We start from the raw sequence: 25,543 nt of genomic DNA, 5'->3' as shown, positions 1-25,543 counted from the left end.
AAAGGAAGGAAGTGCCAAAAAAGGTAAAGGCAATTCCCACAGCTCCTTTGGTCTTGATCTGCGAGATGATCCTGGTTGTGACTGTGGCATGCTCCACTTCTGTTTGGGTAAAACAAACAAATGTTGTGGTTAGCGTCATATCAAACAGATTCAAACGCAAAACCCTGTGCATGTGCCAGTGTACAAAGAAGAAACATGTCACCACATCAAAAGCCTCCTTTGGCCGGTAATGATGATCTAGCATCTGATTCTGACATTATTATAAAACTTATGTAAGACAACATGTCATCACACATCTGTGTAACTATCAAATCAAAATATTAAGATCACCTTCCAACAACCCGAACTACACAAAAGTTATATAAGCAGTGAGAAATATGGGGGAGTTTAGGACAAAGAAAATCAGCAAATCCTCACTATTGAGAAGAACTGGAATTGGGAAATTTGAGGCATATTGACGATTATCATTATTATAAATGAGTTGCCAATTATTTCTGTCAATCGACTATTTGATTAATCGACTGTTTCAGCTCTAGTGGAGTTCATTCACTTGTGAACTGATGTCTATTTCCTGTATTGTGTGAAGTGGGACTGACCTGAGCAGAACCAGATGAGGTCTCTTCTGACAAATACAGTGAGATACAAAACACCATGTGATGCTGCATACAGCATGACGTAATAAGGGCCAAGAGTCTCCTGAAGACGCGTCTCCCACTCCCTCCTGCACACACATCAGTATAACTTTACAGCCCTGATCAAGTAAACAATCATAATAACTCACTTTTATTCAGTTATCATAACTAACAAACAAACAAGGTACATCATACCTGTCAGGACAGCCCTCCTGGACCCCAATAATATAAAAGTCTTGTGCAAATTCAGAGTCTGTCGGAAGGAGAAGATCATCTAAGTTGGTCGGTAGCCCCTGAAAATGATAGAAACTTGGTTACTACTCAACTGGTGCCTGAACTTGTGCAGGAAGTGTTAAGACTTGAGACGCTACAGAGCCATGATTTCCTCGTACCCTCTCTCCCTGCATGTTCCATGTGGCGATGTAGAGGCCCACTCTCCTGTCAGGGAAGTAGCGGTCCAGCTCCTCAGCCCCAAGCAGGGCACCGCTGCCCAGCACGCTGCCCTCCAGAAAGCTCCTAGAAAATACACGTTGGAAAGGAAAATTAGCACTTCTATTGGTTTGCACAGTGGTTGGTTTAGGGCTCCTTTAACTCAGCTGATTACAACTAAATCTTAATATTCCCTATAACAGGAAGCCACACTATGGTCTTAGATGTTCAGTCAATAATTTCCCTACTGGGCTCTGACTGTGTATCAAGATTTTTTTTGCTCCTCCTCCTGTCAAAAACTGTGCTGAACAAGCATCTCCTCTGATCCTGTGTTAATCCCCCTCCACACTATTATGTTCTCCTTTTCTCTTAAAGATGTGAGCACTGCACACGCACAAAGAGTAAATGTCTGGAGCCCTAGTTTCACGACAAAATTAACAGTCTGTTGGTGTTGCTTCAACACTCAGTCCTGATAGTGAACCGAGGTCCAGATGTGATACACTTATCAGCTCCAAGCAAAAAGGACGATCAACACTAAAAACCTTGTAGTAGATACTGTTCGTGTACCAGTAACAGCTGCACAGAAAGGCTTTTTTTGTTGAACATAAGGATAAAGTAGTTGAAACCTGGACCAAGCTCAGACTGACACTCTACTGACAAAGGAAGCTACATGTGCAAATAAATGACTATTAATGATGCAAAGGATAAAAACACACAGATCCAATTCCAAGTTTGGCTGATTTCATGTTGTCACTGGCCTATGTGTAAGTTACAAGCTTAGTTACCTTAATAGCCTTCTGACACCACAAAGAGTAAGCCTTACTAAAGACCCTCACACCCAGTGTGAAGAAGACTCCAGCTACATCTGCTACATGGTATCCAAAGCCTACTGTACCTGTTCCTCACATCCTGAGGTCTGATGGGGCTAAGCACGCTATAGGTGGACCTCATGGAGTTGACAGAGGCACTATCCGACCCCATGTTTTCCAGAAGCCGGCTGTCGCTCAGATTCCTGTGGAGTCTCTCCCCGAGGTTCTCTTTGGCCAGTGCGGCATAATCCAAACAATCCCTGTCAATCCGATTAGCTGCCCTCAAAGTGGCTGACACAAAGCTCTTCTCTAGAGTGGGCAGTGGCCCTGTGGGTTGCACCGGAGACAGACGCATCTTGGCGGACCGCATCCGGTGGTCTGTTGGGTCGCTCTGCTGGCTGTGAGGCCTCCTGTCATACTCTGAGAGACTGCTCCCTCTCTCCCGGAAGACTGGGGATCCTGTCGTAACAGCAGAGTGGGGTCTCGCACTGGAGTCCTGGTTCCTGATGGGGGCAGCGCTACTTACGACAAACCCACCTGGAGGTGGAACAGTTTGGTCCTCTTTAAGTGAGTCTGTGGAGGAGCCAGTCTCAGCCGGGTCACTCAGACTCTCCTGGCTGTTTCTCAGCCTCCTGTTTCTCACCGTCTCCGCAGCTGAGCCACTTTTACTGGGCTTCGACTGCCTGGGTAGTGAGGGTGGCCGAGGTTGGTATGGACTGATCTCTCCCTCTCTGTTTCTAGCAGCAAGTTCAAGGGCATCATTGTGTTCCTTGCAGGGTTTGACATCTACTAAGGAGGTCTTGAGTGGCCTGCTGTCATTGACAACTGAATCTCCTTTGTCAGGAGCCTCATAGTACTGATGGATGCTGCTGTCCTCTCCATTTTCAGTCATCCTCTCGTCATGTCTGAGACCAGCTCTGGTCAGGTGGATAAAGCTGTCTCATCCTAAGTGACAAACACCTGAAGGTATAGAGCAGGAAATGATTCAGTGAAATGCTGGCCTGAAAACAAGTTTGTTTGACAACAACCCCCCCCCCCCCTTCTCAAGTTAGCAGGCAGACTGTAACATAGTATAAACCGCTTTCATTTGACTTCTGTGGAAAAACATGAAATCTTAATTGAAAATAATTATCTGTAAATGTGGGTCAGATTAAACAGATTGAGTGTAAAGACTGTTTAATACATAGATTTGTGAGGCTTTTCTTCTTCTATTCAGTGTTAGGTTTCCCTTAACTACCACATCGTTGGCTACGAATCTGAACCTTACTTCAGCGTCGTTCAGTTTGGTTATTCTGTGTTATATTACAAACACTGTTTTATAATAAAGACCATGAAGTTAAGATTGTCTTTTATTCGGGACTGTTTTTTGAGATAGAGACTGCGAGGTGCATTTTCCCATCACGACAGATTAGCTGAGGTTAGGTAAAGTTTACCTCCCTTTTATTTTAGCACTGCAGTTAATCAGTTGGTCGTACAAACCTGGCTGTGTTGATTGTACATTCGTAGGAACAGTCTAGTAACCTCTAATAGCTAGAGTTAGTTAGTTAGCGTTAAAAGCAAGCTAGCAGCGGGAGCTAATAAATGCTAACCTTAGCCAAGTGACTGGACCAATAATCCTATTGTTGTCCAATTCCATCGCCTGACAATAGCACTGTGATTTCTGCTAACTAAGCAATCATCCAGGCAACGGGACATGTTTAGATATACAGCGCTAACATTTAGTTTACCTTCTAGGTTGACTTAGTGAGCTAATAACCATACAGTAACTAGTTAGCAAATGTTAGCAAAACAGTAGCGGTATACGTGCTAAATGAGCTAACGTTTAAAGCGGACCTTTATGAGATCGTACTAATAAATGGGTGATGTTGGTAATTTCCGTCTTGTGTAGTCATTTACGTGTTACTACGCTGAAGTGAAGTTACCTCTCGTACACTGCTCTTTGGTCTCAGAGTGGCTAATTTAAAAAAGTAGCTCCGTGACTTCCTTAGCAACGTTTGACAACACAGATTTTGTTTCCAAGACAAGAGAATCACACAGCGAGTGCAACGTGTGTCACAGCGCCATTCTGTGCTGACAAGTGGAACTACAAGCAACCATTGCGCCCCAAGTTACTGTAATGTAACCTGTGACCCCAACATACTCACTGAGCACTTTATTAGGAACACCATACTAATAGTGGGTAGGACCTCCCTTTGCTCTATTTTCTTTAATAATCCATTGCCTGTTCAGTGGATAAAATGTCAGAAGATAGTGGAAAAAAAGTCACTATTCCCTGAAGCCCACATTCAAAAACTCAAATATGTTGAGTTTGCTAAATTGTTGACAATTAATTTTCTGTCTGTTAACTAATCAATTAATCAACTGATCATTTCACCTCTATAGTACTGGCTAATTTCTGGGTACTTGGTTCAATAATGAAACTGACATGTACAGTGGAGGTCAATAGGGGTCAAATCTTTGACCAGGGGCCCCTTGGTGGTTAATCATCCATGAACCTTCACTATTTTCATGTGGGCATTGTATGTATCCCACTAAAGAGTTACCTTCTACTTGACAGCTGTAGACCATTTTCTTATAACTTGTAAATACATGCCAATTGTTTTTATTTTTTAGAGACATTGTACAGCATCTGATTTGTTTGTTCATGCTATACATTCCCATGTCCCTTTTTTATAAAAAAAAAAAAGAAAAACATTTTATGAAGGCTACTGTATGTTCCAGTTATATCAATAAACCCTAATCACGCATTATGTTACAATGTAAATCATGACTCATTGTGTCACTATATAAAGTTCCTAATGTTGTGGCAACATCCAATAAATCATTGTCAGTTGAACTGGATATAAGTCCTCTTACTCTGTGTGGTTATAATAAGATTTAAACATATGATTTATTATGTCATACCCTTTGTCTGACATAACATATAGGTTTATGTCAAATAAGTATTTGTACTTAATTTACTCTTTTTTTCACATTTGAATGATTTTTGACAATCTCATCCACATAAGCCTCTAACCGTTTTACCAGAGAGAGACCAACTAGCTGTGTCCCTCCCAGTTACTCTCCTGGGTCACAGGAAAGCAATGATGCTGAAAGGAAATACATCCATAGTCTTTATACATTACACCTATGCTATTATCCAGAGGACTGAGGTTTCTAACACATCATCTACAGTATAACATCCAATACACATAAACAGTCATTCACTGAAAAACGACAAAGAATAAACCATCATTCAGCATTGTGGTTTGTGATGGATAAATACTTATTACAATTACAATTTCTAAATAAATCAGGAATATTTTATACGATGTATCAATAATCTTAAAATTTACAAAAAACGTATTCATCCTCCTCCTCATCATCACACTTAAATTGTTGTATCAAATAACCCCTTTTTGTAATTAATATATTTTAGTGTTTCAAAATGATAAATCGTATCATAAGGTGACAAAAGTTTAGACTTTTTGAAAAAAAATCTTTCTATTATTTAAAAGTTATGTAAGCAGCATGATAAATACATCTGAAACAATTACCTGCTATAATTGATACATTTCAAGTTGTGTTTTTATATGTAAATACCACCTTCTTCTGTTTTATCTACCTTCTTTCACTGGTTGTAATGCAGTCAACCTCATAATCACTTACTCAGTGTTTCTTTGTGCAGTGAAAACCATATTTTTCATATGCAGGTTTTGCTGTTTATTATGTAATACTCTTTTACATATAAACTATCTGTACTCTATCTACTACAACATACTAATGTCAGTGACTTTTACAAATAATGCACTGTGTCAGGAACAAAAAAAAAAAAAAACCAACAGAAAAAATTTTGCTGCTGACGAAACAGTGTATGGCACACAATGTCAAAACAATGTCAAGGTGTGACCTCCAATTGTTAACCTTTTCACCATTTCTGTGACCCCCGTGCCGTACCCGAATTGGCCCCTGGAAATGTGGACAATCCCTCCATATTCTGTCCATTTCTATGGCATCATTGCTGGCTCAGGGGGTTTAGACAAAGGGCCAGTCTGTGGGGCAGGTATAAAAGAAAAGGGTTAAACCAGGCAGGGTACAGTTTGGTGCAAGAGCAAGACCAGCAGCAGCAGTTCCACCAGCAGCAGCAGCAGCACCCGTTCACTGACCAACAAAATGACTTCCACTGGCATGAACATGATGAGCAGGGTGAGTTTTCATTTTGGTATGACTGCGCTGAGGCTCCTACTACACCGGAATCCTAAACAGGATAAATTGAAAATTGCCCTTATGGCCTTAAACACACTCTGTATTTGACAAGAGTACTGCCAAACATGAAAGCTTTTGTTCATAGTGACGAACCCACAGAGTTATAAACCACCTCTGCTGTTGCTCTCAGCTTCAGAGTGTCTTTCAGCTCAACCTTTTGGTTATCAAGCCAATAGAAGCTCTGAAAAATACTAACTGACCATGAACAAACAGCATGCAAAGTTAGCATCAAGCTGCACAGTGGAGCATTTAGCACAAATTTCCCTTGAAAGCTGGAGGAGAACAAAAACAGAGCTACAAGGAGAGTGTATATTTGACTTATAGATGGCCTGAAGCACAACTCCAAATGTTTAATGAAGTTGCTCCATATCTGCTGGATGTGAAAATGGGCAGCTGCTTGCTAACAAGTTAAATAAAATTGTCAGTGTTGTGTTTACAGCTTGTTTCCACTCCCCCATGTGGCAAAGATCAGTTATTGCAGGTTTAAAGAGGCGCTTAATCTTAAGAGTAAAATCCAAACTTTTTTCTGGACAACGCTACATCCAGTTTTAAACTTGAACATATGACACCTGTGCCTTTCCCTCTCCCCCCCTTCAGATCATCTTCTACGAGGACAGGAACTTCCAGGGCCGTTCCTATGAGTGCATGAGCGACTGCCCCGACATGTCCTCCTACCTGAGCAGGTGTCAGTCCTGCAGAGTGGAGAGAGGCTGTTTCATGGTGTACGACCGCACTAACTACATGGGCAACCAGTACTTCCTGAGGAGGGGCGAGTACACCGACTACATGAGCATGATGGGCATGAGCGACTGCGTTAGGTCCTGCCGTATGATCCCCATGGTAAGATCTCACACCCGACTAGATTTACTGTAGATGATCATCCCTGGACCCCTTAAAATACAATTATTCTTTCAATAACAAGTTAAGAGTTAAACCCTCTTCTCTTCTGCTCCACAGCACAGGGGATCCTTCAGGATGAAGATCTACGAGAAGGAGAACTTCGGAGGTCAGATGTCTGAGCTGATGGACGACTGTGAGAACATCATGGACCGTTACCGCATGTCCAACTGCATGTCCTGCAACGTGATGGAGGGCCACTGGCTGATGTACGAGCAGCCCCAGTACAGAGGCAGGATGATGTACATGAGGCCTGGCGAGTACAGGAACTTCATGAACATGGGCCAGAGTGGAGTGAGGTTCATGAGCATGAGGCGCATCACCGACTCCTGCTATTAGACTCTTTGCACTAAATAAAACTGTCATAAACTAAACTGCTGGTGTGTTTAAGTTTATCCTGAGCACTAATGGTCTTTCCTCACATCCACACAGCTCAGAGCTGGTCAATGTAAAATTCTAACTCACAGGAGTTTCAGCTGTAGACAAACAGGAGGTCATTCAGGCTTTTCAATCAATATGCAGCATAGAAGTCAATTAAATAAATATTTGCCAATTTACCTAAACGAATCTGTAATGTACGGCAGCTCGAAGTCATGAATAATCAAAATTAAAAGTTTTTGTTTGTCTTTCTAGGAAACGCAGATGTTTGTTTTGTTTTTTTCTTAAGACCCAAATATAACAAGCAGGTACATAATAGGCTTCCTGTAGCAACTAGAACTTTATCCATTTCCCTTATAATTATAGTTGTTGCAAAATTTGCCAAACATCACCTTTTTTCTGAACAGTCAGTTAATAAGAACAGTTAGATCAAGAGTCAGAAGTGAGAGGGGAAATTTCCATGTGCTCTGTGTGATGGGTCTGTTCACCATCTGCGAAGCCTTTTGACTTACAGCTGGAGAGCCAGTGATATGCACAGCACGAACTGCTGCTTTCTCGTTATAAATAAAAACCTGTGTCAGCTGAAGTCGTTGAACTGAGGTGGAGGAAGTTTAGTCTGGATTGGAGTGGAATTTAAACCATTGTGTCTAGAGTCTTACATAGTAAACTTGGACATTGTCATATAAATACTGGAATAGCTGAGATTCTCTGATAATATTAACACTGCTCCAATTGGGCTGCGGACTCGCTCAGAGGGTGTATGAGATGTAAATATTGTCTTTGCACCATCTGGGTTTGTTTCAGTTTGACTGCGTGTTTCCCTCAGTCCTGCTCTCATTAGGAGCACAACAACAGAGCAGTCACACAGGTAAGCACACAACAATGAAATTACATATTACATAAACATGGTAACAATATGTAAATGTTGAAATGAAAAACGTGTTAGGGTTACATTTGTGTTTTTTTCACCATTCTGACCAAGATTGAAATATGTCAACAACTAAAGGATAGATTACCATGAGATTTTGTGCAGATGTTCACGGTCCCGAGAGGATGAATCCTACTGACTTTGGTGAACCTGTGACCTTTCCTCTTGACAATAATGAGGTCAACATTTACTGGTTGGATCGACTGGCTTTTCCTGCGTGAGTGAAATGTCTCAACAACTATTGGCTGAATGGCCTAGAAATCTGGTTCAAACCTTCACGTCCCCATCAGGATGAATTGTAATAACTCTGATGATTCCCTGACTTTTCATTTAGCTCCATCAAGAAAATTTGTCCAGCACTTTGATTTATGAACAAACACCTGCAAAATGTCACAGCTTTGCACTTTCACAATTCTATCATGGTCGCCTCTTTCGCAAGTTCACTCAGTCCTTCCAGATCCTGCCACTCCCAAATGCCCTGCAGTAACCCCAGCCCTCTCTGCCATTCCTAGTCACCCGATTCCCCGTATCCTCCTACTCACATGTTCCCAATTCCGTCATTAGTCCCCCAGTATTTACACTAGTCCAGTTTCACTCATTCTCTGCCAAGTACTTTGAACTTGTTGGCAGTTATTACAAAAACAAAACACAACAGGAAAGAAAAGAAAAGAAAAGAAAAGAAAAGAAAAGAAAAGAAAAGAAAAGAAAAGAAAAGAAAAGAAAAGAAAAGAAAAGAAAAGAAAATTATTGAACACTTCTCATTATTGAGCAGATACTTCACAAACACTGCAGTGGTGTCTCATTTCAAAGGTTACCAGCAGCAACCAGCGACTTTTAAGGTGTAGTGTGTTTCTTGCTGTTGTGATGTTGTTGATGCTGTGAATCAATCAACACACCTTAAATATCAATATGACAACTTTCACCATTCAGTTTGTTTTTTTATTGGCTGTCTTGCATGGCATATGCTTTACTGATAATTGGATCTTCAAGTACTTGAAATATATGAATTTCAAATGCTTTGTGTGAATTAAGAATATTCTATTTCCTTACTTGGGAGAAAAGTCGCTCCAGCAGCACTTCACTTATGCTTATATCTCCAACAAGACAGATACATATACATATAGTTTTTTGTTACATGACTCAGAGGAGCATATTAAAGGCACATGTCTCTCTATCATTCTCTCTCACTCTTTCTTTCTCTTTCCTCTCTCTTCTTCCTCCAGAGAGCGGCCAATCCAGCGAGCGAGCGGGGGAATCGATGCCCTGATACGAGATTCAGCCTAATGAGGATCAGAAACATCTTAATAAAGACCCATAATCCACCACTTAATCCCTCATTACAGAATCATCTACATTCACTGGTCCTGCCTCCATACCGCCGCACTGACGGCACATTCTGGTCCATTGTTCTGCCTCGCCTCATCTCTCACCGAGGGCTACGTCTCCCTTTGTCTCCCCTCGGTGTCAGTTATATTTGATCCGCTCTCATTAGACTTTCAGACGAGATGAGCAGAAGGGCCTGAAAATAGTGCTTTTGTGTGCACTTCTATGCTATCTCCTGTCTGAAATGGAAAGTGAGACATATGCTTAATGAGGAGGGGATGGCCTGGGACCTGCAGTCCGACAGAGAGATAGGGAGTGTATTGTGCTGCGACAGATACTGTTAAAGGACACACTTTCCAGGCATCGTCTGTGTCAGTGATTATGACTTCTGAGAGAGTGAAAATTGCTCTGAAGTGGGACAGATGGATTAAAGTTTAATGCTGAGCCCTGGAGAGGTTCTGCGGCTGTGTTTTAGTTTTGTGCAGCATTAACAGAAAAGTTGGTAAAGTTTTAGCCCAGTTAAACAAAAGTATTTTCAAGTATATTTTCTGAAAGTATTCTTACAGTACATCCTCGATGGTCCAGGGATTCATCAGCCTTCTTGTCATAAACATTTCTACCTTCTGAGCTACTGTACGATACCTACCACCGGGTGCTTGACAGTTATCACCACTGTTGGAGGAAGTATTCAGTTCCTTTACTTCAATTAAGGTATGTAAGTATCATCAGGCAAATATGCTTAAAGTATCAAAAATAAAAGTACTTAACGGAGAGAAATTACCTGTGAGTGTTATATCTTAAATTACTCATGCATGCATGCATTACTCAGCATTTAACTCTTAAATGTTTTGTACAGGGCTGCAGCTCATGATTATTTTCATTATGGATTAATTTGATTTTGTTTAAACAATCAATCGTTTGGTTTTAATTTGTGTTTTTTTTTTGTGGTACCACATGTGAATTTTCAAATTCTAGAAATAAAGCCTTAAGCACACCGGTGCTTTCAATTACACTGACTAATTAGATCTCCACTCAGGCCGTGAAACAATTTTGCAAATTACAGGATATCAACAGTGTAAAATATCCCGTTCCTAACAGGTGCAACTAAGCTAAGAGGAAATGAGAGATCAAAAGTATACAATCACACACTGTCCTACCAGGTCTTATCTATAGAGGTCTTATCAGGCAAGATAAGTGAAAACTGTGTGGGTGGACTACAGTATGTGTGTAATATACTTTGGTAACTGACTCAAGTCATCAACCTTTAGGAGGTAGACCTAACAAACAGCCCCGTATAATTCAGTATTATAGTATTATTATATTCAGTACTTATAGCCTGATGAAGCAATACCTTTTGATCATTTTAATGTTCAATTTAATTCAAATGACTTGCTTTAGTAAAGTGTAGCTCTTCCTGCAGAACCAACAGCTCAGTCAGGTCTGGGTAGCTGTCAGCTGCTTGTTCAACCACTGTGGTTCATTTAAATCCCTCCAGCTCTCACCAAGCCCCGCATAAAAAAAAAAAAAACTGCTGCATGGGCGCTCCACGTCCAAAGCCGAGAAAAGCTGCAGTGGGTTCTTGAGTAGATGTAAATAAATAGCGAACCAAACAGAGAATATTTCTATCCTCAAGAGCTGGTGAACCAACCTGCAATCAAGCTTCTTTCACTCCCCAGGAGGATTTTAAAACTTAAATATCTGATCTGATCTGACATTCTTGTATTTTATTTTATTATTTTGTTGTTGCTTGATTGTTGATCATCTGCTTTGTATGTGTTGTTCTGGTGCGTATGAATGTTTCTTGTTGTTAGGCCTCAATGAGACGACCCGATTACACGTAATATTGAATTTAACTATAAGGAAAGCCAAACAAAACACCTGTCCATTTGACTGTTAATTGGACAAATAATTTAAAGATATTTGCTCATGGTCCCTTCACTTCATGAGCTTCCACCTTGCGTTCTTCCATATCCATCCGTAAATCAGCATGTTGAAATGAGACACATGGAGGGGAGTAGTTGGTAAAAAAAAAGAAAAAAAAAGCAAAGTGAAATTAGCCTCATCCACAACAATAGCAAACAGATAGACAGACAGACACGCTCCAATGTCGACTAACAAAGGAGGTTAATATAGAATTATGTGTCGAGAGAGGAGGAGAAATCTCTTTTCCTTTAGGTGAAGCAGCGAGATGATCCTCGTGAGGGTTGGATAATTAGCCCCATGAAGGTGTAGAGAAGACTGATTCTTAACCCACACTACCCCTCCCTCTTCATTACTCCGTGTTCTGAGGTGAGTAGGAGGTGGAGGGGGATAAAACAAAACAAATAAAACTCATTAAAGGTGCCCGTGTGCCTACAAATCCCCCTCTGCAGTATGCTTACATACCACAGACATCATTAGCTCTGGTCAAAGTAGCCATCATTATTCTGCCTGGATATGAACGCAGATCAAAGCCTGCTATAGTTCATTGTCTTTTAACCCCAGGCAAGATTCTCAAAATCAGAGCTCCCTTTTTGGCAGTTTTCCATTTTTCCTCCCCGATCTCAGCCTGTGGAGACCCATAAAATCACTCTACACAGTAAGAGCAAATCTTGAGATGAAAAAAACTAAATGATTTCTCCAATGATGCACCCATGGCATTTTCTTGTTGTGAAGAGTGGAGTTGATTTTTAATGCTGCAAAATAGATAAGGGTTCTTTTGTAGTTCTATAAAAGAAGTTTTGATAAATCCTGGAGGAAAGTTGTTTTCACATACAATGACAACTTCAGCATCAAGAGAATTTTCCCACGTTTTTTGAAATTTTTTTTTAGCCACTCTAGTGATGTGGCTCCAGGGTTTGGCAGCGAATTCTGAATGAGTTGCTGTAAAATTTGCTTTAGACATTCTTAGTTCCCAGAGGTTAAATCCAGATGACTGTCACGGTTCAGCCAGTTTCCCTCTCCGCCCCTTGTTTGTCTGTGTGTGTGTGTGTGTGTGTGTGTGGGTGTGTGTGTGTGTGTGTGTGTGATTGTGTGACAGAGCATGTGTGGTAGACCTGGTTTCCCTGCACTCTGTTGACTCTACCCTGATTACATCATTCCATGCACCTGCCGTTCAACCCACCTGCCAGTCATCACCAATCAAGCCATTCTGTATATAACCCCAGATCTACTCACTGTTCACTGACAGGTTGTTGTTCCAGCTACTTCAGTAGTGCCACAACTTGCCCCCTTAGAGATCTGGTTGTTTTTGCCTCTTGTGTGATTGTTTCCTATCATAACTCGACTCTCCGTCTGCCTCAGGTCCATTCTCACACACCTTGATGTTTCCTGGTGTGCTCTGTCCTGACACGCTTGTCCTCTCGTCTCCTGCTGGCAACCACCTGGGTTTCTTCACTCTCAACTCATCTCTGCTTCTGGACCAACTGGATCTTTAGTGATACAAAAGTTCACATTTGAGTTTTTTTTTTTTTTTTAGAGTGAAATGTCTCAACAACTTATCAAATAGATGTGGTACTTAGTTTTTATTTGGCTCAAAGCATCATTGTGCCCGAGTACAGCATCTGCTAGCAGGGCTGTAGACTCTTCCAGTGTTGTAAGGTGACACTTTATGCAACTATGTTTTATATCAACAATTCAACCAAACCAAATCCTAAATGTATGAAACTTGAAATCTTGATGTTTTTGCATAATTGTTTTGAGAATATCTTGTTCATGAGGGTGTTCCCAGCTTCCAAACAAAGCTGCAATTCTGTCAAAAAAAAAAAGGTTCAGATACTTCTGATATCACATTATTCACAACATGAATTGCTCAATACCTTGTTCCTTATTTAAACCACTGCACTGGACCAACATTTACCAACAGTTTAAGGAGTGAAACAGAGAGTCACAGAGACTCAATGCTCCTCAGAGGTGATGTTTTGCTCCAACATGCTGGATGTAATCTAATCTCCCGCCTCATTTCACATGTATTTGCATCACTGATCCTCTAGGTCCCGTCCCAACGACCCCACTGATCTTAGATGTCTAATAAGGGCAGCATAATTTTTCTCTGCAGGTATGATGGCCTCAACATGTCCCGACAAGTTGATCTCATCCGTGCAAAGGACTGCATTTACATCCCACATTTCCCCCCTGCTCACACACACACACACACACACACACACACACACACACGCTGATTTTTTTTTTTTTCCCACCTGTTTACACTGGGCAGAAACAGAGGCAGGTGCAGGGGTTTTCAACCTCAGGGCAGCTCACAGCTGTGACGGCTGTAACTGTTATCAGACAGAGCGAGAACATGTGCTAACAAACACGCTGTACACTAATCACACATGATAGCATCTCCAGCCAACAGTCAGCAGGCGCACGTTACAGGCCTCAGGCAGTGGAGCGCAAGGCTGGATGAATGACTGCAACCAGCCGTAACCACATCAAGCACACACAACAAAACACATACGGATTAGTACAAGTGTAATCATAAATAAAAAGGAGAATATCAGGTGGCTTCCTTTTGTTATTTGTTTATTTCTACATTTACTTACTACACAGTGCTTCACTTTACGAACACAAACAGATGAGAGTTTGGCAGAGGTGAAGTACTCTGATTCTTTACTTATTTAAAAGGTAGCAGTGCTGCAATTAGAAGAAAACCTCTTGCATTCAAAATGTACTTTTTTAAAATAAAAGTAAAGAAATACTAACTGCAAAAGGTACTTATGTATTGAAGGTATTAAAAATAACAATCTCGGAGTGTTTAACGATTGCACTACATATAATAAAATTACTTCTACTCCACTATGATTCAGTGGAGTAGAAGTATAAAGTTGCATTAAATGAAAATGCTCAGATTAAGTACATTTGCCAGTACTTTCCATCGCTGCAGTTTGGCTAATTTTTCCCCCTTTCTCGGATTTGATCTCAGCCTGATCTTGTAGCTCTGCTCCGGTTAATCCAAAGTTTTCTGTAAATTTGCACTTATCAGTTTTTGACTTCTATTTCCATCATCACTGATAATAACTCTGTGGGAGGAATGTTGGCTCTGGCATTGTGCGTTTCCCTCCATGTGTTTGTACTCGCTGGCTTCTTCCCTGAGTTTTTGTTGCAGTTGGAAGCCTTGGGAAAGAAACAAACACTGGAATCCAGTCTGCTCATAACACCAGATACTCAGGAAGTGGTGAATGGGGAGTGGATGTGGGAGTAATGGGAGAGAGCAACGACTATTGTGTCCCCCTGTGTATACTATCCCTCCCTCCCTACACACACATACGCAGCATGCTCTGGTCAGCAGCGGGGGGGTCAGACATTGACCTCTGGCCTCTGACCTTTATAATGGAGTGGTCGGCTGAGTGTGGTAATCAGCACCAACATGGGTAACACTATCAGCTTTGACAAAACATGAAAAAAGGTTTGGAAAGAGAATTGAGCGTCTGTCACTCAAGATGATGAATTCAGTTTCTGGAGGGCAGGATTTCGTATGGATGAAACAGGTTCTTTGTTCAGATGGCTTTTAGCATTAGTAGCATGGCTCTATGGATGAAAAAAAGTGGCTGTAGTAATTAAGGTAGTTGTTTAGGTTGGAGGACTTGTTGCAGTGTCAGTCGGTGTACCACTGTGGTCCAGAGTAAAATATCTCATCAACTAGGAACTAACTCACTTTTTAGCTAATAGGGCAAACTGGTTAGCAAACTGTTCCCTGCATTTACACATTCAGCTGACACAGAACAACAATGGCAATAGTTATGAGTTGTGTTTCTGGCCACCTGATGAATGTAACTCCAGTATTCACTCTCCTTCTTTTTTGGTTTTTTAGCCCTGTTTCGGTCTCCACCAACTTCTGAGTGACATATCTGTCTCTTTAGCTGCTAAATGCTTCACTGTGTTCGCCAGCTAGTTGCTAACTGTGTCTGCCTGCTGTGTGGTGCTGAGCAGGTGTAGTGTACAGTGGGTTGTTAGAGCTATTCCAGCAAAAACAGCTGCCTTCTGCATCTGAAAACAAACACTGATGAGAGATTCAGTTTAAAATCTTGAACATTTGAAAACATTTGTTTTGTTTTTTCTATTGGGACAGTTTTGGACATTGATTTTTGCACTGTTAATTGCTTCTCTATTAGTGAACTTTATCACCTTTTGTCTCGGATCTTTAAGTGTTTACTCAGCTTTCTCCAAATAAGGAACTGAAGTGCTTGAGGGAACTCTTCGTGACCTGGGAGTCTGCTTCATTGGATTAACCTCTGCCCTTTGTCACATTAGCTCCTTAGCAAGTTAAGAAGGTAAACACATTGAACACAGTAGCTGAGTTCACTTGCTGATAAAGTGTCTTTATTTCGAAGTAATTTATCCACAGTGGAACAAGTCATTTTCTTTGTTTTCCATTAATACTGCAAGTTTTCCATAAAAGTGAGCTCATATTAAGGAGTCAAGTCTTTTAAGTATCCTTATACTCGTTTTAAGAAATTAATAACCACTCAAGTTAGCTTTTAAGGATACATTTAACAATAGTAGTTTGAGTGTGGTCAGGCTTTTAACTCTATTTGAAAAGGTCCTCCTTAACCAGTAAATCTACAGCCAAGCTCTATGTCTGAGGCTGCTGATTTGACCTCAGGCAGTTGTAGTGCGAAGACACTGATGAGGCCCAGATGACCCACAGTGACCTTTGACCTCTGTCCTGAGCCCAGGCTCTTTAATATAACTTCAGAAGATCAGTTCCATACGGTGATTTAGAGAGGAAAGCCTGGCAGAGGCCACTTTAGAGTAATTCAATTATAACTCCCCCTACGCCCCGAGACCAGTGGAACATACCAAACCTTATGAGGATGATGATGATCAAAGGAGTTATTAACTGTACGTAAGTTATAGAGTTCATGTGTAATTTGGTAAAAATGTCTTTTCTTTCTTTGAAGCTTGGTTGAGGACTGAGAGCCTCTTTCATTCAGTGTTAAAACACAGTCATCATGTGGGATGGAGGGATCAAACTGTGGCTTTTTTAATATTGCAAATATTAGGATGTAAATTTAATAACATATAACTCACTGACGACAGATACAGCTCAACAAGCAGTTTGTGGTCAGAGTTGTGCCCATTAAAAACATGTTTACTACTTTATCTCTGCCCTCAGGGTTACACTGACGGATTATCAGTATCTGCGGAGCCAGTGGCATGGGCCATGTTGTTGACACAGCTGCAAACTGGGTTTAAACTAACGTGTCCAGGATGCACCTCGGTGCTGCCTGCCAGCCCAGCAGCTTCACGAAAATACAAAGACTGGAAAGATCGTCTCCCACCTCATGTGTGAAACCAGTCTGTGAAATGTTCTTTTTGACTTTCTTTGACCTGAAAAGGAAAATGTCAGAGACTTTATGATGGGTAAAAAGGACATTTTGGTAGACCTCGAACATAACAACTTTTTACCATATTGTTTCCAATGTGCAAATTATTCACTCAATTACCATACTTAAGTACAACTTTAAGGTACTTGCATTTGTACTTGTACTTAACTTGAGTATTTCTTTTTTTTTTTTTGTGACTTTGTACTTCAACTCCACTGCACTACTGCAGATGGAAATATCCCCTGGTCAATTCAGTACCTGCCATGGCCAGAAGGGGGCAGTGATTCTATTACTGTCTCCAGCATCTTCGCTGAAGTTGGTCTAAAGTGGGACTCCTCAACTCTTCAGAGCACAGTCACTGGATCTCTTTCACAAAGCCAAACATCTGAAACAAAACCTGACAAGGAAGCCAAACTCTGCACCTTTGTCGACCACAGATCTGAGATGCTGTGGGATCTTTCTCTTTGCTCTGGTATCATAGTTTCAGTGACAGGGAAGCCCTGCCCTGTAGGCAGATAGGGAGGGAGGAAGGCACCATGGTGCAGGAACTACCCTTTGTCTAGCCCCTTTACTTGTACTCAAGCCGCGTTCAAAGATGCAGCTTTGTGTGGGTGTTAATGTACCAGGGACAATGGTATCAGATGGGCGCTCCACAGGGACAAGTGTTCAGAGATCTATATTTAACGCTGTGTATCCCTGTGTTGTGTTTCAGAGGAGTGTAGAGTTTTCTGTATTGTTGTGTGTAGGTCGGGGGGCTGGTAGGTGAGAGGACATCCTCTTGGTAAAGTGAAACAGGTGCTGCAGGGACAGGACTCCCCCAAGGACCAATAAGGGAAGAGCCTTCTCTGTATGGTGCACAGTTTACATGTCTGTGAATAGAAAGCCTGAGAGAGGATGCTTCATGACAATACAGAGTATGCAGCAAAAAATAGATAAATGCCTGAAAACCTGCAAATGGAGATGCAAACCTACACACTGTTGTCAAGTCTTTCTATGTTTATTTTTATGAAATAGTGCAGAAACATTAATGGATTGATCCAGCCATTGGTAGAAAACGGTGATTTATTAACTTATCAACCAAATGACAGTTTCAGTAAAGTTCTTGCACACGATAAAGACAAACTAACGCATGTGTGGGATGAGAAGCTCTCGATTTTGACTGAAAAAAAAACAAAGAATCACACAAACTGTCCAGCACATTCCCAATTTATTAACAAGATTTCAGTCTTCAATCATAGTAAGAGTTATCTTGAGTATCTGGGATGGAAAAAAGTCAATTTATAGTAAAATGACAATGTCAATAAAGTGATTCTCATAAGTACTGTTATTTATCAAGCAAAAACGACAAACAGCACATATTACAGCCTCCAGTTATTGTCATTGACATTTAGACTAAAAAACTGAATAATCAAAATAATAATCATTAATGAAAGTAATTGAAACCATATTACAAAACCTCACACTGAATGTTTTTTATTTGATTTGTCAAACAAATCCCTCGTTATTTGGTCTTTTCTCAGTCACATCACCGTTTCAAATTATCTGTGAATATAAGTACAATGATTTCCTGATTCTTAACTTTATACATCAAACAAATTAGTACTGGCAGAATTGGCTTTCGCTTTTTCCTCAAGGTCAAAAGTCTGGTAACCAATATCAAACGCTGAGTGACTTAATTTGATGTATTTATCCCAGAGTTAATCATTAATTGTCTGCTGGTTGGTCAAAGTTTAGATTCTTAAATCTTCATTTACAACAAATCTCCTCATCAATGATTTGATGGGTGTCATGTACTTGTAGGAATTCTCCATGTGGGCTTCAGAGTTCAGCTTGGCAGTTCATTTTGACCTGATGAAGACCGTGTGATTAGCTCAAAAGGTCTTGATCAATAGCAGAAGTCCTTAATACTGTTAAAACTGTTATCTCTGGATTCATTCCCTTGACCGTTACTGCAAATAGTGTTGAAATCCATAATTGTTGTCAGAAAACAAAGAGGGAAGTGAAGGTTTTACTGGTCAGTGACCAATCCAAGGTTAAGTAATAGAGTTGATTTTTTTCCTATTGTTAAAAATTCCCCAAAATACATCCATGTCCTAGAAGGAGGACGTCTCTCTCGGGACCTGAAAGCATCCGTTTTACAGTAACTCCTCTGGCATTTTTCACAGAGGATCTGAGGTCATTTCCTGTTTGTTATTCCTGATGCTATCATCCTGAATGGCCCAGCAGTTCTTTTCCAACCATCCAGGAAGTCTTTTCTTAATTTGTTATGCCTCCATCACCCCCTCTCCTTTTTTCCAATTCCCAATGAAAACCATGCACAAAGCGAGCGAGCACTTATCAGTCAGGGACTTTAAACATGTTTATTTACAGATCATCAGGGAGCTCGGGAAGAGGCCTCAAAGAAAGCCTCTTGCTGGTCTTCAAACCCAGAGATTTGGTCCCTGGGTGCGGCGTCGGAGGCCGTGCTCCTGTTGCCATGTTTGATGGGTGTCGACAGCCACTCGCAGGGCTTCAAAGAGAAATGAGGCGGCTGCAGATGTGTGACTGCTCACAGGGTCCTAATCTGTTCAGAGGAGGGGGGATCCAATCCGGATCTTTTTCATCCAGCCGCACAGAGACAGGGCTTTTTCCAAGAGGCCCGTTGTAATACAGTGCATTAGTGAGATAAAGGCCTCTCCTCACAGCTGTCTCATGCTGACAGACTCTTGGAAAAACTGGCTCTGGGTGGATCTGGGAGGATCCTTTCCTCCACTACTGCTGTATCTCTTCCACAGGTTTCTTTCTTTGCAGCCTCACACTTCCTTTCAAACCCTTGAGCTTGGCCTTCTTTTCACCCACAAATCCCTTTTATCATTGTTATGATAAGGTCTCCTCATGGTTCTGGTTCATAACACTATGCACTTCACTGCAAATCCTCAGCCTCAGTCTCCCAGTTTTTCTCAGACACACGAATTGCCAAACACTGTGAAACAAGAATCCCTAAAACACCCTTAAAACATACCAAGAACTATATAGCACAATATAAATTGTGGTGTGCAGCCATGTCACACTAAAACATTATACAGGAATTTACAGGAACCTATCAATCAAGTTTTATTTATTTAGTTTTAGTCTTAATTTTTATTTTCAGTCAACTTCAAAACTACATGCGATCTTCTGACTTGAAGTTATTTGACTTGAAATGAGCTGAATGAATGAGCTGCTAAAAGTTTCAAAAGAAACGTCATCAGCATATAAACAGACTTCCCAACATGCATTGTTTGAGAGTTAAATCGCTTCAGATTCTCCCCTGTTTTGTAGTTTGCAGAAAATATTCATGATGGAAATTTGCCTTGTCTTTAATACATGTTAAATGAAGTCATGGTTGTTTCTTCTCATGATGATGAAAATGATATGAACCAGGGTGATGGCTAGAATTGAATTCAGTCCATACCACCTTAAACTCATAACTGAACTGAACTTATAACTGAAGAGCAGCCTCGTGTTTGTCTTTGTACCGACTCTCCAACAAGAGCAGCTAAAGCTGAAAGATCTTCATGTCAAATGGAAAACTAACTCTCCAAACTAAGACAAGGTAAATGGAAAGTATATCTGTGTTTAACATTTGTAAGTGTTGCTGAACCGTTGTTAATTCAACTTAACATCTTAAATTCAATGAACCTGATAGAAATTATTTTAATCTTACTAAGATATATTTTGTACAAGAGATTCTTGAATACTAAACCCTTTAAAACACCCTCATTTTAAATAAATTAGAGTAAATTAAACTTTTAAGTGGCTCAATATTTCTATATTAACGATGGGTCAAATACATGCATTTAAATTCCTCAGAGACAAGGAGCAAAAATCTGTTTTCTGACTGGACTATACTAACAAGGGTAGTAGGTGCTCCCGGCCAATCAGAGTCAGTGTTGTCTCTGTTGTGTTTGTATTTATAGAGTAGAGAAGGCAGAGTGATGGATTGGAGTCTTCCCTCCTCAGCAGACAAGCAGCAGACAAACCAGGACACGGAGAGCAGGACGTCCAGCCGACCAGACCAGGGAGGAAGGGAAGCAGAGATGAAGGGAGAGAGGGAGGGAGGCCAGGCCCCAGACGTCACATCTGCTACTACTACTCCCCAGGGGCCTCCAGGGCATGGGAACCTCGCTCATCTCCACCCAGCACCCCCCCCCCCTTCTTCCTCCATGCCGACCGGTCCCTCCACCGGCCTGAGACCTGCTCTGCCTGGCTGGGACCCCACATCTCCCACTCGTTTCCCTCCACACTGTTACACTTCTATTTCTGCTTTTTATATTTATATAATTTTTGTCTCTTTCTCTATGTGTCTCTACCTCCCTCAGTCCTATCAACCACTCACCATCCCCCTTTTTTCCCGCTTTACTAAATTAAAAACACAACAGTGACATTTCATCAGCACAAATTGTTGATATGGCAAATGAGTTAACAAGTCACGCAGACAACAAACATGGAGGAACATTAGGATTTATTTGTAGTCCTGTCTCTGGCCACCAGACAAATATAAATCTAGTATTCACTCCTCTTTTTGGTCTCCACAAAATATCTGGCTCATTATATGCTTCACTACTGTCACCCCTATAGGTCACTAATGTTGTCTGTCTTTTGATGATGGGCATGTTGTGAATTTTATACAATAAACCAACCTGCATACACTCATAAATACTTGAATAAGGTTATAAAAAAGCTTACAGTAAAACCTCTAGAAGCAGTATAAAAGAGAAAAAGCAAAACTTCCATAAAAATATGTTTTCAGAAGTGATTTATAAGAACAGACTGATTTTGTCTGAGTTTGTTTGAATATAAAAATAGTGATACGTACATTTTTATTTTAAGGTTCTTACTTCCACATGCAGTGAATCATGAAGAAATCGTAGCCATTCACTTTAAAAAAAAAAACAAAAACAAAACAAATACGCTGAAGAAAACCAAGAAGACTTGGAACTTATCCTGCGAGCAAGTACTGTGTTCATTGTTCATTGTGAAACTATTATAAAAACTCATAACTCATAGACCCATACCAATGCTTTTTGGTGACATATGCTCTTTTTTGGTTGGCTGATTATATGTCAGTTCTTAGCTCCAAACCACAGTGGAAAAGTTTTTTCTTGCTTTGTTTTATTTTTGACATTTGGTTAAGTTGCTTATTTGCAGTAAATTATCACTAATTTCAAAGACAAAAATCACATCTTAAGCAGCTCACGTTCTAGATTAAACCTGACTTCCTGAAAGATAGAGGAGTAAGGTGGTAGAGGAAAGTTAGAAAAAGTCCTGTTAGAGTTTCTGTAACTTTAATTAGGAATGATAGATTTAAAACACAGGAAACATGTGAACAACCAGCAGCTAAACCTGCTGGACTTTTTTCAGACAGACAGACAGTGACTTGCATTTTCAGATTCTAGCCAGAAAAAACTAAACTAAAACCAAACCTAAATTTATCTCAAATTGTTGCATTTTCCTCCCAGTTTTGACAGTGCAGGTTATGCCACATTATCTCCTCTCCCTTTGCGTGTCTAGAGTAATACAGCAGTTAAACCCCTGCCAGCTGTTAACAATGGCATGCTGTGTGTGAGTGTGTGTGCACATGTGTGTGCAGCAGCTGCCGGCAGCATGGATGTCTTGCAGCCAGTGGCTGAAACACAGCAGCCGGCTGTTCCCAAAGCTCATAGCACCGCGGCCACCTTCACGCGTTTACGGCTAACTGCTGCCATTCTTTTAGACCGTGTCAATATTATATGTTCCAGACTTCACAACACTTGAGCCAAAAATATCTCTGAATATAATATGGGCTGGATTTGTATTCTTTATCTTTTAACTTTCTGAGCATTTGTGATGGAAAATGAGCTTTCTGTGCGGCGTTTGAACTGTACACTGCCCTACGAAGGCAGAGAGCAGAACTACAGAAAAGGTCAATTTGAGAAAAAGAGGTTTGAAGCAGTGGCGTTTTCTCCCGTAGGCCGAGGGAAGCCCTGCTTCTCCTGTTTTACAGACTGTAGTTGTCATTTTAATAAAAACACCCTGTGAATATTCTGTGCTGTCAGCAACAGAATATTCAATAAACGGCTTCTCCATGCTAATGTCACGTCTCTGTGGAGGCCTGGTCAAAGTTGCATTACAGTCCGCTGCACTGCACTGCACTGCACTGCTAGCTTGGCAGCAGTTGATATTTCATCAGAGTATAATGTTTCTTCTTGGGCGCACAACAAATTTAACATCAAACATATGACACATAGTTGTCTCCACTTGGGTTTCACAAAGCACGTCTGCCTGGCAGTCAAGGGAATAAAAAACCAGTGCCTCACATGCCGGAGCGTGGTTTGTCACCATCAGTTAACACGTGCCTGAGTGTGGTACAACAGCAAGGTCCATTTAGTAGCTGTTCTGAAGCTTTCAACTGTAGCTGTGAGATGGATCTTTACTGGTAGACAGTAATGTAAAAAAAACAATCATGCAAAACACCCAGCATGGAAATGTGACACAACTGGTTTTAATAGACTTTAATTATCATTAATTATTTCCTTCTGTAATCACAGATGAAATCAGAAATAATGCTTCCCCCAAGTATTTTCAAATGACATCTGTTTGAACTGAGTTACACTTGGACCTATCGCTTTAAATTTGTTTGACTTCTGTAAGATATTATAATGCCAAAGGTGTCTTCTCTCTCGGACCTGAAATGTCTCACGTCACATTTAAGTTCACATTCAAGTTTTTCATTCAATACATGTAGCTCAGCCAAGCCAATACCTCGAAGCAGAGCGCCGAGATGTTTGACTGACAAATGTAAAAGGTGAGATAAAAGCAGGGGACCAGCGTCTGTCTGTCAGGACAGACATGTGGTCTCTGGTCCCTTTCATGTATGTCATGGCAGCCATCCATGGCATTCAGTCAGAGACAGACAGATGATGTGTTGACAGAGATATTAAGCCGAGTCTTAGCACTCTTGACGGATCTGACACATCTGACCTGACATCAGTTATCAAGGGTTGGTGTTTGACAAACCATTGTACTATAGTATGTAGAACCAGCGCCAGAGCCACCACTGAGGACAGGTCCAATCCCATCTCAAAGAAATCTGTTTATTTGGTAGACTACTAACTTGTTTTCCTTGTTACATTGTGCTGACAAATGTTATTGCCTGATAGATAATGTTCACAGGCAATGTTTTTTTTTTTCTGAGTGAATGAAGAGTCATGCTACGCCAGACATTTGCAGGATTACTGAACGGGCTCGATGGACTCCGGCCCAGCGGATCATGGGCCCGCTGCACCAGAGCCTCTGTTTAAAATGACTGTTAACATTTAACAAGTCAACGAAACAACTTTAAAGAGACTCAAAATGACCCCAAAGAAACAAAAAATGATCACAGGGATGCAAAATGACCGCAGAGAGACTCCCGTCTGTGGTCAGCTATAGCTCTGTGTAAATGCCTAAATATTATGTAATCTTACCTCATTCCCATTTACTTCTACAGTAAATCACAGAGGAAAACAACTCACAACTTCACATGAAAGCAACCTTATGCAGACACTTCAACCGTAGCCGTTTGCCCCCTGTGTTATTTCTTTGTCGACCACTGTTGTGCAGTGAAATCAACTTTGGCTTCCTCCTGACAGGCGGGAACTGAATGGAGGGAACAAACTATACACTTTCCGGAGATTCTTACTCTCGTACACAATCAAGCCTGAATTACACCTTATCACTACAGGAACAATGTCCTCATTCAGGTCCCCGACATACAGTACAAGGAACTGGTCCAGCAACAATAAGCAGGCACACACACACACAGACACACACACACACACACACACAAATCTGTACTTGTATTGACTTATATTAATTCCTTGGAGGTTTACATTGATGCATGACCCTAACTCTTACTGTGACTTTAATCCCAAAACCAGGTCTTAACCGTGAAATAAACGGTGAACCTGGTTGTAACCATGAGGCCGTTGGATCCCCACATATAACACTATGAACACACACTTGTCTGCTACTGAAAAACGTCTCATATAACATGAAGTTTCTTTCTGCCTCCAAAGGGGTTGTCAATTTTGTTTTGTCGGTTACTTAATTGTTGCCTTTATTTTAGTGGCAAAATTTTAGGAGTGATTAAGTGGTACATATTTGTGCTGCACAGAATTTGTTCGGAGGTAGTCAGGGTGGATGTTCAGCCTGCAAACCAACAAAGCTGTTAGACCAGACACCGAGGTTTGCTAAGGACTCCCCCACTGTGGTTAGGTTCAGGCAACAAAAAGTCCTTTAGAGGAAAGATGGTTTCTGTTCAATTTTAATAAAGTTAACACGGCATGCCTTATACTTCACGTAATCTTTTGCCTCAACATAACCATGAAAAACTTTCATGTTTTGTTGCTACAAGCAGCTATTGCATTGCCAAATCAATACATTGTAAATTAACATTCAGCAGAAGGAACTATTTTATAACATTCATTGAATACATTTCCTCATTATCTTACTGACATTTCATCTATTTATAAACCTGTTGTTGCAAATTAATAGTAGAATGTTATTGGGGTTTTTTTTACAACACACACATATGCACATACAAAATTATTAATT

The 25,543-nt window shown here is 40.8% G+C and overlaps 2 protein-coding genes and 1 long non-coding RNA gene across 3 annotated transcripts in view; 2 read left to right on the top strand and 1 right to left on the bottom strand.

The window, feature by feature from the left end:
- Positions 1-3,919, bottom strand: part of inpp5e (inositol polyphosphate-5-phosphatase E) — an 8,352-nt gene extending 4,433 nt beyond the window's left edge. The window contains exons 1-6 of the mRNA XM_023417127.2: positions 3,793-3,919; positions 1,957-2,830; positions 1,025-1,148; positions 828-925; positions 597-721; positions 1-99 (exon numbers count right to left, since the gene is read on the bottom strand). Coding sequence (XP_023272895.1) covers positions 1-99; positions 597-721; positions 828-925; positions 1,025-1,148; positions 1,957-2,762 — 1,252 coding nt within the window. The 5' untranslated portion in view covers positions 2,763-2,830; positions 3,793-3,919. The remainder of the gene's footprint in view (positions 100-596; positions 722-827; positions 926-1,024; positions 1,149-1,956; positions 2,831-3,792) is intronic.
- Positions 3,920-5,937: 2,018 nt separating this feature from the next.
- On the top strand, positions 5,938-7,386 carry LOC111663048 (gamma-crystallin M2-like). Its single transcript, XM_023417099.2, has 3 exons — positions 5,938-6,055; positions 6,713-6,955; positions 7,073-7,386. The coding sequence occupies exons 1-3, from the start codon at positions 6,023-6,025 to the stop codon at positions 7,349-7,351; spliced, it is 555 nt and encodes a 184-aa protein (XP_023272867.1). The 5' UTR covers positions 5,938-6,022; the 3' UTR covers positions 7,352-7,386.
- Positions 7,387-8,268: 882 nt separating this feature from the next.
- LOC147818508 (uncharacterized) lies at positions 8,269-9,641 on the top strand. The gene is made up of 2 exons (XR_015437903.1): positions 8,269-8,535; positions 9,542-9,641. It is a non-coding gene; the product is annotated as an uncharacterized LOC147818508 (long non-coding RNA).
- The last annotated feature ends 15,902 nt before the right edge of the window (positions 9,642-25,543 follow it).

The sequence above is a fragment of the Seriola lalandi genome, unplaced genomic scaffold, assembly GCF_002814215.2.
Source record: "Seriola lalandi dorsalis isolate HSWRI2012SDOR001 ecotype SW California unplaced genomic scaffold, Sedor1 jcf7180002054572, whole genome shotgun sequence".
NCBI classification, from domain to species: Eukaryota; Metazoa; Chordata; class Actinopteri; order Carangiformes; family Carangidae; genus Seriola; species Seriola lalandi.
This window is presented reverse-complemented; position numbering and strand designations above follow the sequence as displayed.

Coding starts and splice junctions, on each gene's coding strand:
- LOC111663048 (XM_023417099.2), top strand. CDS start 6,023: ATGACTTCCACTGGCATGAACATGATGAGCAGG. Junction 6,056..6,712: donor GCATGAACATGATGAGCAGG/GTGAGTTTTCAT, acceptor CCCCCCCTTCAG/ATCATCTTCTACGAGGACAG. Junction 6,956..7,072: donor CCTGCCGTATGATCCCCATG/GTAAGATCTCAC, acceptor TCTGCTCCACAG/CACAGGGGATCCTTCAGGAT.